The sequence below is a fragment of the Erpetoichthys calabaricus genome, chromosome 3 (assembly GCF_900747795.2).
Source record: "Erpetoichthys calabaricus chromosome 3, fErpCal1.3, whole genome shotgun sequence".
NCBI lineage: Eukaryota > Metazoa > Chordata > Cladistia > Polypteriformes > Polypteridae > Erpetoichthys > Erpetoichthys calabaricus.
This window is the reverse complement of record NC_041396.2, coordinates 213,703,726-213,719,876: the sequence shown is the minus strand read 5'-3', so window position 1 is coordinate 213,719,876 and position 16,151 is coordinate 213,703,726. Positions and strand designations below refer to the sequence as shown.

Below are 16,151 nucleotides of genomic sequence, written 5' to 3'. Positions count from 1 at the left end.
CCTAGTAGCAATGAATACAAAGTGAGAACTAACTTTACTGCAGAGGACATGTACATACACATATCCACATTCACTCATATCAAACCAAATTAGAGTTGACATTTAACACAAATTACTCGTCTTTGGGATATGGGAGGAAAAATGATTTTGGAGAGAAACCTTCACAGACGTACAGTATAAGAATGTGTAAGCTCCACGATGGGCCAAGGTTTAACTTAAGTGCTCTGCGATAATGAGGCAACAGCTCCAGCCACTGTTCCTACAGGTCACCTGGATTTAAAACCTTAATAACACAACTGTATTCTTATTTTAGATTAACTCTTTTCCAGACTTACTGTATATGTGCCTCAACTCTTTATAGCAAGATTTAAAGATGATCCAGAATATGAGAGGGTGCGCAGCATAAAGAACATTATGTTAGTCCAGTTTCTGGTTTAAAGCTTTTGAATACTTTAAGTCAGTAATCCCCAAACATAACCATTAATTTGTTTAATCACTTTAATCAGATGTTTAAGACAGTAAATAACCAGAGTTAAAGACACATTTTCTTCTACAAATGCTACTTAATGTGCAACAGGGAAAGCTGGCCCTGCTTTACAGTAACTACCTCTTCTACGTTCAAACAAGTGGAGTCAAAATATATAATGGGGAACCCCTTCTTAAACAATCTCTAATAACATACTCTGCACTCTCCCTGTGCCTGCGTGATTATTCCTTGGGGTACTCTAGTTTTCCTTCCACAAGTCAGTTTAATGTGCGAGTGTGAGTACTTTCATGAATCTGTCTTGCAATTGACTGCTGCCCTGTTCACATCTATTTCCTGCCTTGTGCACAGTAATACTGGGAAAGGACCCAGCCCTCATAACCTTAAATTGTCTTAAGCAGGTTTGAGAATGGCATGTTATGATTAAGAAGTTAGCGAAGAAACAGCAAATTTACTGAAACCATAATGATGCAAAAAACTCTGGTTTTATTTTTTTTCATGATTATTTTTTAAAATAGGCCTTTTAATGTATACATGTGGTGTTTTTCAAATCAAACTCATTTCTTCAAGATCATGGTATATATTAATTTGCCACATGCAATTGTATTCTAAAGTGAAACATATTTTACAAATTAAAAGTAAAATAAATAAGTAGCCTGCTCTTGTATTTTTACAATGGAGCTAATGTAACTGGACTACCAATACTGATGCTCTGTGCAAGAGAAGACAGAGCCGACTATACTTCCTTAGAAGGCTGGCGATGGCATCTTTCAACATCTGCAATAAGATGCTGCAGATATTCTATCAAACGGTTGTGGCGAGCGCCCTCTTCTACGCGGTGGTGTGCTGGGGAGGCAGCATAAAGAAGAGGGACGCCTCACACCTGGACAAACTGGTGAGGAAGGCAGGCTCTATTGTAGGCACGGAGCTGAACATTTTGACATCTGTGGCGCAGCGACGGGCGCTGAGCAGGCTCCTGTCAATCATGAAGAATCTACTGCATCCACTGAACAGTATCATCTCCTGACAGAGGAGCAGCTTCAGCAACAGACTGCTGTCACTGTCCTGCTCCACTTACAGACTGAGGAGATCATTCCTCTCCCACACTATGCGACTCTTCAGTTCCACTGGGGAGTTGGTAAATGGTAACATTATACAATGTTATTGACTGTTATACCTGCCTCGCACGCTCCACCTTGCACTTTTTAACTTGCACTGTGTTTTTATCACTCTTTAATTAATATTGTTATTATTAATCCCCTTGGGGATTAAGAAAGAAAGAAAGAAAGAAGAAAGAAAGAAAGAAAAGAAAGAAAGAAAGAAGAAGAAAGAAAGAAAGAAAGAAAGAAAGAAAGAAAAGAAAGAAAGAAAGAAAGAAAGAAAGAATCTATCTATCTATCTAGTACTGGGATCCCAATGTGGAAAAAAAGCCTCAACACTTACAGAATATGTCCACTTTGAAATAGCAAAGATTTTCATTTAAGAAAACTTGCTGTCTGTGTTTCTAAGGGAAGTTTGTGACAACAAAAGTTAACTGGAAATAATAAACTTCATCACAGATTCTTTGGTACTATTTTCTGGTGGTAACAATACATTTCTTGCTTGCTTTTCTGCTCGCGGCGGGTGTCGTGAGTAGAATTATGACAATGACCTCCCTCACTATATATTGCATAATATCTGGCTTTTGCAGGGGTTATATTCTGCCATAGCTTGTAAAAATATACAGATGCATGTTCAAATCATATGATTATTTTAACTTACTACTTTGACTAAAAATATCATTTTTAACCTTTTAAAACAAACAAAAAGGAAATCTAGCAGACAACAGTCATTTCTGTTTGTGGTTAATACATTGTTGTTAACACTAGAATTACCAGAGCCTACGAAAAACTTGTAGATCCGGCCCACCTTAAATTGCTTCTTAAATCCGTTCACACCTCTCTGCCAGTGTCTTTTGTCCTCTAAATGTTCTGATTATGACAAGCTGCCAGCAGCTGGCTATTCCATCCCCCCTCCGACTTAGAACGTGCACGAACTACAAGCACAGCACAAGTACAGACACAAACCAAGTGCATGTGTGTACTGTATAATATTAACAAAAAGAACAGCTTACTACTGAAAATGGCAAATATAGGAGTGAGTGGGGATCGAGCCGGGAACTCTTGATTACACTTGGTTTGTGTCTGTACTTGTGCTGTTACTTAGAGAGTCAGATCGGGGGGAGGGGTGATGTTAGAGTGCGTGAGCTTATTCAGTGCAGCAGGAACAACGCACATGTTGATCTTTTTTTTCTTTCAGTACATGTGCCTTCCCTGTTTATTTGTATATCTCTGCCTGTCTATCTCTCTATTACGCAGTGCTCTGTCTGTCTGTGTGTTATGGATCTTGAAAAAATAAGTTATAAGGCCAGTTGTTCACGTTAATTGCAGTCTCAATTGTTAAAAAATATTTTAAAAGGTGCATCCCACATGAAAATATAACGATCTCATTAACTGACAGTGCATACCAATTTATAAATTTTATGTCCGTTTGAGGTTAAAAAGAAAGAAAGAAGTAACACTTTATCCCCAGTGGGGAATTGAACTCATGTCTGTGAGGCACAGCAAAGCTACTCTGAGAGGCAAATCTTAGCACGCTACGCCACCGAAACTGTTGTATAGTTCTTGAAGCTTTTGTGAAAGTGTTTATTTGATCTTTGGAACTCAGGCTTTACACATTCTATAGTTTATGCCTACATTTTGTAACATTTATTACTAAAATATGAAAAAGTTTCTGTTTTAACAATGTGTTTATACAGATTACTGCAGAAACGGTACACACATGAAATGCGTGTGTTCCAAATAACAATCTATTATTTCCACTCTAAAACTCCACTTCACTTCCAGATAATCAATCAAGGCATGAGCTGGGAAAAATTCGTGCACGTTTTAAGTCGGAGGGGGGGATGGAATAGCCGGCTGCTGGCAGCTTGTCTTAAATCAGAACATTTAGAGGACAAAAGACGCTGGCGGAGAGGTGCGAACAGATTTAAGAAGCGATTTAAGGTGGGCCGGATCTACGAGTTTTTTCGTAGGCTCTGGTAATTCTAGTGTTAAAGGACAAATTAAACTGGCATTTACAACAAACACAAAAGTATGTAGGGGTGTACTAATGGCACTAGTGCAGATGTTTGTAATTGTCAATGTTATAAAGAATGTTCTAAATAATTCACTTGTGGTTTAAAATTGGTGTCAAATGGTAGTGTTTAAAACTGCAAAATATGGGGAAGAGACTTATCCCGTTCAATGAATATGCATGAACAACAGCTAATCATGACTCATGAAATAACCTGTACCGGCATTAAAGCACGAAGGCAAGGCATTCAATTCAAATACTGAACCTACTGCCAGGAGGGTAACTCACAATATTGTGATTTAATGCCGAATTCAGAACTCTATGAAAATTCATTATTGTGCACATTTTTTGGGGCTTCAAATTTTAATATAGGCTCCTGCTGGAGAAGTGGACAAAGTGGGTGCTATAAATGAATGGATTTCCACTATACATTTACATGATTTGTGTATGCAGTTTATTTTGTGATGAATACAACTAATATCCAGTTCTATTTTTGCAAAACATGTTTATACGGTTTACTATTTATTTGATAATAACATCAAAAATTGAATTTCTTTTGGTAGCACCCTCTCCTTGAAACATTTCTAGTGTGAGGAAGGAAATTCACTTGATTTAGGACACTGAATTAGGCTGCTTCGTTCTAGGCAGAGTGTCAGTCAAAACACAGAACATTTGTTTTAGGAATGGCTTTCTCATTTAAACAGTCACAATATAGTACATTCGGGCCCCATCACTGTTGTGTCATTGGTAAACTTGATGATGCCATTTGAGAGGTATTTTGTATAAAGGTTGTGAGGCAACAGGGTTGACATAAGTAGGCTGAGCACACATCCCTGTGGGGCAGAGTGCTCAGCATGGTGGTGCTAAAGATTTTATTCCAAATGTAGACTTCCTTCGGTCTCTCAGTCAGAATACAGTTGCATAAACAAGTATTAAAATACTGATTGCTCAGCTTCCCTATTAGCTTCTGAAGGATTACAATATTGCTGTACTGAAACCAATGAACAGCATCCATACATAGGTGTTCTTTTTATCAAGTTGGGACACAGCCAGGTAAAAGGCACAGGATGTGGCATCCTCGGCAACTTGGTTGGTTTGAAAAGCAAACAGTGAGGTTGGAAGATTAGCCTTTTGATGCACTTAATGATGACAGGTATGATGGTAGCCTTGAAGCTTCTGAGGACAACCATTATCCTTAGGGAAAACTTGAAGATGTTTGTGATGCAACTGGACAGGTGTCGTGAACATTTCTTGAACACATGACCAGCTACGTTGTCCAGTTCAGCAGCTTTGCATAGATTTACTCTGGATAGATAGATATATTCATGTCATTTGTGGACAGACATTGCATCTAATCCTCAGAAGGACTGGTCTTCCTCACAGGCACCTAATTCAGTGATGTGTATAGAAAATGTGTATAAAAGTTGTTCAGTACATCTGGGATGGAGGAGCCACTTTCATTGGTGCATTGTGAGATTTTATAATCAGTGATAGCCTGGAAGTCTTGCAACATGTGTTGCATGTCTCTGGGGGTCCTCAAAGTCACCTTGAATTTTCCATTTGCAGGCATGCTTTGCTTATGTGATATTAAGTGGCAAGTTTGCCATCACTGTCCTGATGGATGTCATGTCCACTGACGAGCAAGCAACAACACAAGTTTTCAAAGCACACATACTTATAAAGACATTCACAGTTTCCAGTTAGCACAAGTGATGACGTTCTTGGAGGCAGTGATTTTACTTATGCACTTGTTAATGTAAGTAGGGATAGATAAGGAATATTCCTTTAAGTTGGTGAGATGTCCATAGGCGGTAGCATCCTTGACCATATTCCAATCTGTACAACTGAAATTAGTGTCAACGGGTCTTTGACCAGAAGGTCACCACTCAGCAAACATTTAGCAGACATCTTTAATAAGCAAAATCTTTAGAACGTCCTCACATGACTATGCAATTGATCTACCACCAGGTGCTCTGTTAGCTAAAGTAAAACTTTGCTCTTTATCCTGTCCAGAATCGCAAGGCTATGGAAGAATATGTTTAGGAAATTTTAAAAAAATAAAAAATAAAAAAATAGAAAAAAAGGTATTATCAGACCATCTGGCAGTTCAATAGGTGCAGGTTTTTATTTTGTTTAAAAGAAACACTTTGCATAGATTATCAAGAACTATATAAAAAAAACCCTTTAAGAACAATTATCCTTTTCTATTAATCTCCTCTTTACGAAATCAAGTCACTGACTTCCATATTTTTACAAAATTAAGTTTAAGAAGTGCATATAAGTGAATATCAAAAAGGCAAGAAAACAAATGGAAAACTATATTCAATTTAACTACCATATATTCTGAATACCAAGTAATCTCATATACTATAGAGACAAGTGTGATTCAGGAAAAATTATTTTGTTGATTATGTTCTTGGTATTGATCCCTGCTTTGTTTAACAATTCTGTTTTATTTTCTGGTCCTCTTTGCCTTGTTCAGCTTCATGTTAAAAACCTACAGCAGATTAATCTACTATAGTTGTAAAGGATTATATTCACTTTTGTGAAGAACTGGCAGAACAGAAAAAAACAATTAAGTGTTATCCAAATGATAAACTCTGGATTTTAAAACAAAGATAATTTAGGCAAAATGAAAAGCATTCTCTTTGGGACAGATAAACAAATGTAAACACGTTCGGATAACTGTTAAGAAACAACAGAAGCTAAAAATTACTTTAAGAACAAAGAAGACATTTTGTTTCATAAAGGAAAGATTACTGATGCCTGTTTTGGATGGAAATACATTTTCAACTACCACCATTTTGATGATATAAGCTCAACAGTTGATTATGACTTTATTTAATATTTGCAGTTACAACTACCGGGAAGCTGTACCACAGTGCTTTACACAAATGGGGAGGTGAGAGAATTTCATAGGATGGTGAAGTCTAAGGGCCAGTTTATACTTCAATCTCAGAATGTGTACATGCATGCATCATGGCTGCCATGCATTCCCAGCCTTCTTTTGATGCGTTCTCTGCGCACATCCTAAGAAATTAACACGACGTGTGTGCAAGATGCAGTAACAGCAAAAATATGGGTGGTATGCGTGTGCAAGTTTTGGTATATGATGTCAGCATTGTTTTTTTACTATCAACATGTAATGGTAGGCTTGCAGCTCCAACAGAATCAATTTGCATCCTTTGATGTTTAATGAATGGTTCGATGTGGTGAGGCAAATAATCAGACTTAAATCCTGACAGGTTGGCATGGTGGCGCAGTGGTAGTGCTGCTGCCTCGCAGTTAGGAGAGCCAGCTTAACTTCCCGGGTCCTCCCTGCGTGGATTTTGCATGTTCTCCCGTGTCTGCGTGGGTTTTCCTCCGGGTACTCCGGTTTCCTCCCAAAGTCCAAAGATATGCAGGTTAGATGCATTGGCGAGCCTAAATTGTCCCTAGTGTGTGCTTGGTGTATGGGTGTGTGTGTGTGTGTGTTTCCTGCCCAGGGTTTGTTACCTGCCTTGCGCCTTGTGTTGGCTGGGATTGGCTCCAGCCGACCCCCGTTACCCTGTAGTTAGGATATAGCAGGTTGGATAATGGATGGATGGATGGATAAATCCTGACATGCAAATGTCTTCATGGTGCTTTTCTTCATCTATTTCTCTCATAGGCAATATAAGCATTACAGTAATCCCTCACTTATCGCGGGAGATAGGTTCCAAGGCTGACCGCGATAACTGAATTTCCGCGAAGTAGGTACACCATTTTATTTAATTATTTAACGTGTATTTGGACGTTTTAAAACCCTCCCTGTATTGTTTACAACCCACCCTTTACTCTATTAATAACAGGGACAACTGCTAAGCAATATGAAATCGGTAGATAAGTTTACACTTACTGTATAGCGAAGTACACGTAGCTATATATGACGTGATGATGGTGATGAATATGCTGCGCAGTAAAAATGATGACGATGAAGGTGATGATGAGTTTTACTGTGCAGCCGATGACTGTATTTAACGTCTCTTCAGACGGCGGTGGCATTTCCTGGGGCACCTCCTCCACGGTTTCCGAAGGTGTATCCGTAGTAGTAGTAGTAGTAGTAGGAACTGGCTCTTTTTGCGAGGCTGCAAAAACATTGTGATCGGCAGTTGCTGCCGCTGCTTCTTTTTCCGGTCGAAGAGCAACTTGTAGGCGGTCATGACATCGTCGACCTTGTTGCAAGGATTCCTAAAGCAGATTCCATCCAGACTACTGCCTTATCATGTCCACTTGCAACTCGTTTTGCGCCCTGGTTAAAGGACAAAGCGGCCGTAGATCTTATATGCTTTTCCTCCTTTTCAAATAAAAAGAATCGTGGACTCATTGATGCTGTAATGGTGTCCTGCAGCAGTGTAGCTGTTCCCTTCCTTCAACATATCCAAAACTTTTACCTTTTCTGCAATCATTTGCATCTTCGGTTGGCGCTTGGACACAGCCCCTGAAGCAGGAGCACGTTAATGCTGAATGAGTGAGATGAGACTTCCTGGTTAATGCAGCACTCCGTCGCTGAGCCAATCAGCAGCACACAGGAACTTAACTGCGTGCTCTGATTGGGTAGCTTCTCAGCCATCCGCCAATAGCATCTCTTGTATGAAATCAACTGGGCAAACCAACTGAGGAAGCAAGTACCAGAAGTAAAAAGACCCATTGTCCGCAGAAACCCGCGAAGCAGCAAAAATCCGCGTTATATATTTAGATATGCTTACATATAAAATCCGCGAAGTCGTGAATTCGCGAAAAGTGAACCGCGAAGTAGCGAGGGATTACTGTATAGGCCTATACTCCTCATATTCCCCATCATAATGAGATGATACATTTAAAGGTATCACATGCTCTCTCAACATTCTGTGTTGCTGTGTTGTTTGCCGAGCAGCAAAACAGTGAAACTAGATGTTTTCTCCCTATGATGATTTCTTGCACTGACACCTGGTGGAATCCTCCAAATTTACTTAAAGTATGTGCACAAGTATAGATGGTATGATGCTTGTGTAGCAGCAGCGTTCTCAAGCTCATGCGCCACGTAACGTTAAGTATATCCCTGGCTTTACAAAGCTCGATGAAGTGATCTAATTAGGGGAAGGGACCTCAAAAAATGCCATGTCGCGCTCTCAGTAATTCTGTGTCAGCATTTCAATCATTCTCTAAAAGAGTACAGAATGCTGAAACTTTGGAAGAACTCCAAAATCCACTGTTGAATTAAATGATTATTGTCTAGTGGCTCTTATGTCACTCTTGGCAAAATATCTGGTGTGGCTGGTTCTTGCTTGTCTTACTTTACAGATTGGCTCCTCTTTGGATCTATTGCAGGACAGGATTGTTGAGTGCTGGATGTGATCATGACTGTTCTTTATATACAGTATGCATTTAGAGTAACCACACTTCTTTGTGAAAACACTGTTTACTGAATTTACTTCAGGCTTTAACTGCATTAAGCCTGATAACCTTTGCAGAAAATTACAGGACTTACAAGTGGACCCCAATCTCACCCTATGGATTATGGACTTTCTTTTTAACAGGAAGCAGTTTGTAAAGGTTGATAATTATATTTCTGCAGTCCACCATACATCAATAGGAGCTCCACAAGGTATTGATTGACTTTAAGAATGTGGCAGATTTTGAGGATAAGGCCAAGAGGATGCAGCAGTGGAGTCCAGTGGAGAACCTTCAATTACAAGTCAGGAAGATAAAAGACCGGCTCATTGACTTTATAAGAATTCTGAACCAGTACAACCACTTGTTCTTAATGGACAACAAGATGAGTTCGTAGCTTTAAATACCTAGGAACCATCTGGTGCAATAGCTTGAACTTTAATGAAAACATGCAGTATATATTTATAAGAAATGGCAACAGAGCAGCTATTTATTAAGAAGGCAGAGGAAAATGAACATTTCTGCTAGCATACTACAGAACTATTATAAAGTACATGTCATATTGGTAGCATACTGACATTTCCACTCCTGGTCCGGTATGGGGGTCCATCTGTGACAAACAACAATAAACTTAGGAAAATACCCTATTGAGTGTCTGACCCCTGTGGACAATCACAATTTGGACTTCAAGAGTTGTATAACAAAAGAGCAAACAGAAAAGTGGATATAATTATAAAGAACCAGATACACTGTTTGAATATTTGTTTCTAAATGTTACCTTCTGGGAGGCAATACTTGTTGCCAAATGACTGTAATAAAACTTTTAAACAGGCCAAATTTTGTTGAAATAAGTAACTACTAAAGAATTCTGTTTTTATGCATGTATGTTTGTATGAATTTGCTTTTGTTTGTTACTGATTGGCTCAAAGCAAATTTTCACTTGAGGAAAATAAAGGTAAAACTAACTAACTAACTAACTAACTGGAAGACATTTATTAAGTGTTTCATGCCCTTCATTTGAATAAGAATCAATAGGTGTATTTTTACTTTGAAATTAATCCAATCTATGTCTAAATATCAAAAACTGAAATACTAATAAAGAATCTTAACAGTGTCTATGTAAATATTATTTTTGAATATTTATAAACATTAACATACACACTCTTCTAGGTAACTTCTATTTTCAAGAATATAATAAACACAGGTACTGATCTAAAACCTACCTTAAATTCCTGGAGTTTGGACATTACAACAGGCATATATCGGACGAGCAAAGGATGCTTCTGCTTTTTAATTTGATTACCATCATCTTCAGAAAAGAACCAGCTATGTTGGTTTTCTTCCTCTGTAAAGTAAATACTATGAATTTGTACGCTTAAATTAAAAATGTATTATTTCATTCAACCATTTTTAAATATATAAAAACAACACCAAAACAGTCATGGCTCAGTCATGTTAACAAAATGTCATAAATCTGAAATTTAAAATGATGAAACTAGCACATAAATCCAAGACATATAGTATGGATTTCCATTGAAATGACAAGTGATTACAATAAATATTGACACCAGACACAAAACACTCTTGTTTTAACCAAATATTCCAATCAAAGTTCCTGTTTTAAGAGGGAGAGTATATTAAAGTGTGTCTACATATATTCAGTTTTTTCTTCTGAATTTGCTAACTACTCTCAGCGACATCTCCAAGAGAACATTATCATTTGTTGTTCTTCTGTCTTATCCAAAGTGCAGTGCACTATTACAGCCTCAGTTAGGTTCAGAACAGTGACTCACTGTTGTATGGATCTTCTGTTACAGGCAGCTAACCTGCTGATTTCTCTTAACAGGACAGTAGATGTATATAACATAGTTTAAGACTGTTATGAGCCACAAATAGCAATTTCTGATTTAACTTAGAAATTCACAAGTAATGTAATGATCATATGTCCTTTTACTTCACAAAACATACATCAGATGGTTCAAAGACAGTGGTCCAATAAAAAAGGAGGAAATATTTAATGTCAGAGGCAATACAAATGCAACAAGAGGTGCACTACCATGGAGCAGTAAGCCCTGTACATATATATATATACCAAGTACTTTAAAACTGCAATAGGGAGGGCATTAGTAAATGACAGAAGTTAAAGACCTAGATATAACCTGAAATTTCCATTCATTGATGAATATTCCTCTCCATAGTGATAAAGAATGGGACAACAAGTAATTGGAAAGTGCCTGAAATACTTCCTTGCCAATACACAGCATATGGTCCTAGGACATATAAAAGTAAAGGAGGCCAATTATATTTCTCTAGCCCATTAGATAGCGGAACACAGTTCCCAAATCAAGGAAAAGGGACTGTATTACCCAGAAGCTGCCGATAGACGAGGAGGTAGAGGAAATCCAAAGAGTGCAGTAGTCTTGGGAGCCAGCAGAGGGCATGGTGACTTGGTGCCTCTAAATCCTATTAGGCCTACTCCTCACCCAAGAAGTAACTTTGGAGTTTGGCTGCAAGTGACTCCAGGAGTGGATTTAAATTTGACACATACCTTTTGAGTCTGGAGTTGGGAAGTAAAATAGGGAAAGAAATCATGAACTTCATAAAAAGAGACAAGGACTGTGTGGTAGAGAGTGAAGGGGTATGGAAGTGAAAAAGGCAGCAATTTTAGGTGTCCTTTTGATGCATGCAAATGTGTGGGATATCACGTCTGATATACAGGTTTATAATGTTTTTTTCAAATGTTGTACCTTCCCTGCCTATTCTGCACTGCTGCTATTATTACATAACAATATTATTACGTAACATAAAAGAAAAAATGAAGGGTCTCCATGCTTGATGACACAAGTACTATTAAAATATCATGAAAATACATAATATCAAGAAATATCACCCAGATGACTGACTCTCAACTGTCCCATGGTTCTAGTTTCTGTATTTTGTAATTAAACTCCTACCACCCAAAGAATAAAACAAACCACAAGCAATATGGCCTTAATTTTTAGGAAAGATATTCTTCCTGGACACATACTGAACCTGAGATGTTTCATACTGTAATATACTGGAGTTAATTACTATAAAAGAGATTGTGGTATTGCTAGCAATTAAACCCTGCACTACACTTATTAAGTTAGAAATCATTTTATTTGTAGAGTCTAACATGAATGTGTACATCTCTATGGCAAGTTGTTCTGCTATTGTCTTTGGATCATGGACAAAAAGTTAAAAACGAACCTAACCGCTGTGATCAAAGCTCAGCTGTAACAAACTATAATTACCAAACAAAGATTTTTAAAACAATTGTGGTATCCTATGAATATTCCTAAAAAAAAAAAGTGAAAAAGACAACACCCCTTACTCAAATGGAATGTGTTTTTTTGAATCTCTTTGCATTTCAGGTTCAGAATTATATAGAGCAACATATGCATGGATAAATCCACAATTGTACAGCAACAGTAATACGAGTGCAGGCAAAAGTACTTTATTTCTTGTGCAGCAACATTAATATATAAATAATACTGGTGACTTACTGTACAGCCTGTAAGCTCAGTGAGGAGAAAAACACTACCCTCTTAGTTTATGGTAATGACACAGATGGCAGACCAGCAGCATGTAAAGCCAACATCAAAATCACTTTAGATTATGAAAGCCCTATAAGCTATTTTAACTTCTACTAGAATGAAGGTCCGGGGTACTCAATGGGTGGGGGTGGAGAGAGAGAGAGAAATAAATCAAAGCGGCATGCATTTTAACAGTTTCACATTACCCAGAGCCAGTTTTGACATCTGTAAACTGCTAATCCATGATTGCTTCATTGCTGGTGTGTATGTATTGAAAACTGCTGAGAAATATGTAGGCCTTCCAGACCTGTCAAACAAATAAGACATACAGTAATTATCCTTTGCCCTGATATACTGTAAGGAATTTATTTACTGTACATTATATAATCTATATAATTATAAATTTATATATTTGTGATAATTACTGAATAATTTAGTTAAGAAATGCAAAATCTATAAAAAGCATTGGAATGTACAGCCATGTAATTTTTTGTTGACGTCTAAGACACTGGAAGAGAGTACTTTAGGAGATCTGCACATGTATTTTTACAAAGAGGTATTTTTAAAAATAAAGCACATGTTCTTATGGGATTGACAGGAGAATATCCCCATCATCGAAACCTCAAAATTAGCCTTATTTAGTCATTCAAGATTCTATGTAGCAATATAGAGAAGATGTTTAAATGGTATAGTGGTGTACTGGTTATTGCTGATGTGAATCCCATATCCAGGTGAATGACGGTTGTGAAGAGTCTGCAAGTTCTACACTTATTTGGATGATTATTTGCTCAGAGAACTCAAGCTTTCCTTCTATATCCAAAAGACTGACCAAATGTTAGTTTAGGTGTGCGAGTGAGATGTCCCTATGAAGGAATGTTGGGATGTCCATGGTTGGTTCTTTCTTTGCGCCAGAGGCAGCCAGTAGTACTGAGTACAGACTTCAGGCCCCAAAGCACTGAAATGAATTATATGAATGTAGGAAAACACCGTGTTATTTTAAATGTTGATGCTGCATATTTCTGGAATACATGAGAAAATTATACATACTTAGTAAGCAGTGGTCAAAACTAATATTACTTTTTCATTTAAATTTTACATATCACAAGATTTGAGGTTTGCTAAAATGATTAAAAAATAAGTTAATACAGAATACATATTTTTAAATAAAGGAATTTTAAGAACACAAGGACTATTAATTATCAAGGCACTGTGCACCTATTTTTTTTGCTGCTACAATGCAAAATATGCTTCATCTTCTAACTGTTTTAGATAAAAGTAATAACTTTCATATTCCTTTTGTTCTTACTCTATACCTGTGAATGTGAAATGTTAACGGTATGTCAATGTCCAGAGTTGCCTTTAACATTGTATTATTTTCCAATAATTCAGAGAACACATTTCTGAATTCAGAAACCCTTGCTAAATACCTGTGAAATAATGATGATGTTGTTTAAAACAATCAAAATTATTCATATGTAACTTAGATAAAATGTCATTATTTTAGAACAGCGAACTAGGTCCCTAGATTTAGACTAATCATAGGAGATATTTGAAGTAACTGAACCAGCTTCACTATGGACAGAAATCTAAAATGGAATAAATATTAAGGTATTATTTCCTCTCTCCCAATTAAATTACTTAAAAAGTTAAATTGTTTATTTTAAATGGTGTTTATTTTAAATGATGCAAAGGCATTTTCCCTTTCTTAACTATGACCATAACTTCTGATTAGATCTGATTAAAATGTTTTTTTCTTACAGTTTTCAAAAATTTTCTGCTTAAAGAAAATTTTGAGAAACCTTCAGTCTTGAGTCACTTCATTATCCCCAAACCTTTCTATACACAGTATGTCTAAGTCAACTGTCCCTTATCTTTGTATTCATCACTCTTGCTTGGGACAGTTTCTACTTTCAAAGATAAGATCTATATTTTTGAAGTTAGTTATTTATTCACAAACATGATATATATGCATTTGGCATGTAAAATTGAGTCCTAAAGTTAAGCATTTTCTATAAATTAAAAATATATCTTGCAAGCACTGGCACTTCACAATGGAAACAATGGGGCATGGCCAGTGTATAAAAGCCTAAAAATTTAAGATGATGCAGCAAAAGTTTCAATATAAGAAAACATGCCTTCTGTGTTTCCGATACATGCTGGTGGCAACAAAAGGGATCTGGAAATGATTATTTTATCATACATTCCTGGTAGTATTTTTCTCATGGTAAGGATATATTTTGTATTCACTTGTGTAAGTTCTCACATAAATATGGAAGTAAATCAAAACAAAACCAACCACATGGCATGAAAGGTTTATTGTGATTTAGTCTTTCAAAAGGAAATCATGCCAAGGAAAGGTGAAAGGTTGTTGTGCAGAAAGACTAAGTGTGGATGCATTGTGCACAGTTGGACTTCTTTTAAAATGGCTAAATCCCATTATATTGGTGTTTATTTGTTCAAAAGGGACATGCATAAACAATTTTACAATATGTGTGTGTAATCACAAGATGCAGTTCAATACTTGACAACTGTCTTGGTTTGAACAATGGACATATTTGGTAAGTTTTACATTTTTCCTTCTTGCCCTTTAGCCCTACATAGCGCCAGTACGGGTATGATATGTTTTTTTATTTATAGACTGTTTTTAGAATACAGTTTTGTGTGACAAATGTATACAGTATATAACATGTTTGTGAAGAAAAAACTTTGACTTGAAAAATATTGAATTTTTCCTTTAATAGACCCAAGAAACTGCTTCTATCCTAACATTCAAATTGTTTTTAAAGACTCCCATGTTAATGCATTTTAACTTCTACCTTGCATAATCAGTGACACTTGATATTCACCTTTTACTTCCATCCAGTGTGACATTTTCGTTACATTACTGTGCTGTCTATATCTACTCTTAACTCACTGAATATATTAGCCTTTAGTGTTTGTTAATGATGTTTGGAGTATTTACATTTTTGCTGTTTATGATATTTAATTTCCCCTCTTTCATTTTGTGATTGTATATCTTTTTTTATTTTTAAAGTTTTCAAGCTGATTCAAAGCTCATATTGACTCATTGATTTATAGTCTAATATACTGTAAATGCAGGATTTTAAACTGCTATGCAGTTATGTTGAATTCAAAACAGTGATGACATACCTGTATAGAAGTTTAAAATCCTGCATTTACAGTATATTGGCCTATAAACTCATAAAATTATAGTTCTGAAATTCAAAGTTCTATCAAGAAGCAAAGTAAAGTGCCGAATCACATACAAAAGAGAGTACACTTGGTGAGACAAAAAATGCTTGGCCTGGTGTATAAACATGTGTTGCTGACCACTATTTATTTTTGGGCTGTAGGCTACAGAACTGGTTGATTAAAATGCTGACAGAAATATCTACAACTCACTTGTCATATTTTCCAGGGAGTTGAAGTTGGATTCTACAGCGATCTGCGGCTCTTATTTCCTCCTCCTTCCTAAATATCAGTCTTTGCAATCCTGATATCCACTCCTGGCAGACTGATTGGTTCAAGTTCTATAAATGTTAGGAAAAGTTAATTACAAGAAAGAAAGAAAGAAAGAAAGAAAGAAAGAAGAAAGAAAGAAAGAA

At 36.7% G+C, this 16,151-nt stretch overlaps 1 protein-coding gene across 1 annotated transcript in view; it reads right to left on the bottom strand.

Moving 5' to 3' along the window:
* The window catches only part of arhgef10 (Rho guanine nucleotide exchange factor (GEF) 10), a 234,779-nt gene that overhangs the window by 74,640 nt on the left and 143,988 nt on the right, over nt 1-16,151 (bottom strand). Inside the window, exons 20-22 of the mRNA XM_028797766.2 lie at nt 15,949-16,076; nt 12,753-12,853; nt 10,213-10,334 (exon numbers count right to left, since the gene is read on the bottom strand). Coding sequence (XP_028653599.2) covers nt 10,213-10,334; nt 12,753-12,853; nt 15,949-16,076 — 351 coding nt within the window. The remainder of the gene's footprint in view (nt 1-10,212; nt 10,335-12,752; nt 12,854-15,948; nt 16,077-16,151) is intronic.